The 1755-nt window shown below is 37.8% G+C and overlaps 1 protein-coding gene across 1 annotated transcript in view; it reads left to right on the plus strand.

The window, feature by feature from the left end:
• Positions 1–1755, plus strand: part of LOC107700269 (general vesicular transport factor p115-like) — a 20387-nt gene that overhangs the window by 15115 nt on the left and 3517 nt on the right. The window contains exon 16 of the mRNA XM_016501872.1: positions 1527–1703. Coding sequence (XP_016357358.1) covers positions 1527–1703 — 177 coding nt within the window. The remainder of the gene's footprint in view (positions 1–1526; positions 1704–1755) is intronic.

The following is a 1755-nucleotide window of genomic DNA, read 5'->3' on the forward strand; positions in this document are numbered from 1 at the left end:
CACACTCACACACACACACACACACACACACACACACACACACACACACACTCGCAGACACATACACACACACACACACTCGCACACACACTCGCGCACACACACGCGCGCGTACACACACAGAGACACACAACATCAAGGACACGTTAAATTGATCAACAGAGGCATTAAAGACATATAATGTTACAAAATATTTCTATGTCAAGGAAATACTGTTCTTAGGAGAAAAGTATCACTATTTTGTTGAGCAGAAAAACTTTGGATTACACTTTATTTCAAGGTGTCCTTGTTACAGTGTAATTATACATTTAAGTACTGCGTAATATTAATTAACTACATGTACTTACTATATGGTTAGGATTTGGTTTAGGGTTAATTGCATATAATTATGCATAATTAATTATTATAATAGTAAGTACATGTAACGTGTAACAAGGACACCTTAAAATAAAGTGTTACCAAGCTTTGTAACATTGATAAATGTTTCTTGAGCAGCAAGACTGGAGTCCATTTTAAATTACAGTTTAAGATACTAAAATGGAAAATGGTTCTGTTAAATTGTAATAATATTTCACAATATTACTGTGTATTTTTAGTGTATTAGTTATCAAATAAATGCAGCCTTGAGCTGAAGTGACCTTGTTTAATATTTTTTCAAAACCAAACTTTTGCATGGTAGTTTATGTAGTTCTTCGACTGAAAATAGAGTGTTTTAAGCTTTCTTTAAGAAGCAGAGAAGCGCTGAAAAACGCTGAACGCTTCTGTGTAGTAAAATGTTCCACGCTCCATTCTACCCTTGTAACTTATAAATATTCTACACCTTTGTTTTATTAATGGGAAGTCATAGACCAAATCAAATTTTTTTTGTTTGTATTTTTTGTTTTTTTTAAAGATGATCCTGATGCCATTTTATCATCAAAAGCTAATTAACTTAACTTAGCCTTTACGTCTGTTAGTGAGTTTACTGATCACAGATATGCAGCGGTAGAAGATGGATTGGGTTTTTAGGTCACTTGAAATTCAAAATGGAAATTAATTCTAACAAACAGCACACACTCTGCTCTCTCTGTCTGTTTTTGTGTAGTCTGAAGCATCTCATAGATGTTGAACACTCTTAACAACTAAGTTTATACTTCTCATGAATGAACAATTCTCTTATGAAATGGTATTTTGTGAGATCGACTGTCTAATTGCAAGCAAAACAGGTCAAAGACGAGGGTTCGCCGGGCTCGGCACAGCTCTAACTCAGAAACCAACCCTCTGCAGGCTTGCCGTTTATTGTATTTCTAAAGAAATGAGCAAATATGATTTGGAAGAGCTTGGGAATACTGTCTAAAATGACAGATGTTTTGCAGTGTCATGTGACTTTCTGGCCGTAGTTTCTTCATCAGCTTATTTGCTCGTTTCTTAGATGTTACAGCTGTATCTCAGTATAGACGTGTGTGGCAGCACGAGCATGTGATTGAGACGGTGTAATTGTGTGTGTGTGTGTGTGTGTGTGTGTGTGTGTGTGTGCACGCACGCAGGGCAGTCATGTGCAGACGAAGGTCGGTCTCCTCATGTTGCTCTGCACCTGGATCAGTAACTGTCCAATCGCTGTCATGCACTTCCTGCACAATCAAGACAACGTTCCCTTTGTATCCTTCTATCTACACACACACACATACACACACACTCTCTCACACACACACACTCACTCACTCACTCACGCACGCTCACACACACACACACACACACACACACACACACACACAC

This window comes from Sinocyclocheilus anshuiensis, unplaced genomic scaffold (genome assembly GCF_001515605.1).
Source record: "Sinocyclocheilus anshuiensis isolate Anshui unplaced genomic scaffold, SAMN03320099.WGS_v1.1 scaffold326, whole genome shotgun sequence".
Classification (NCBI taxonomy): Eukaryota; Metazoa; Chordata; class Actinopteri; order Cypriniformes; family Cyprinidae; genus Sinocyclocheilus; species Sinocyclocheilus anshuiensis.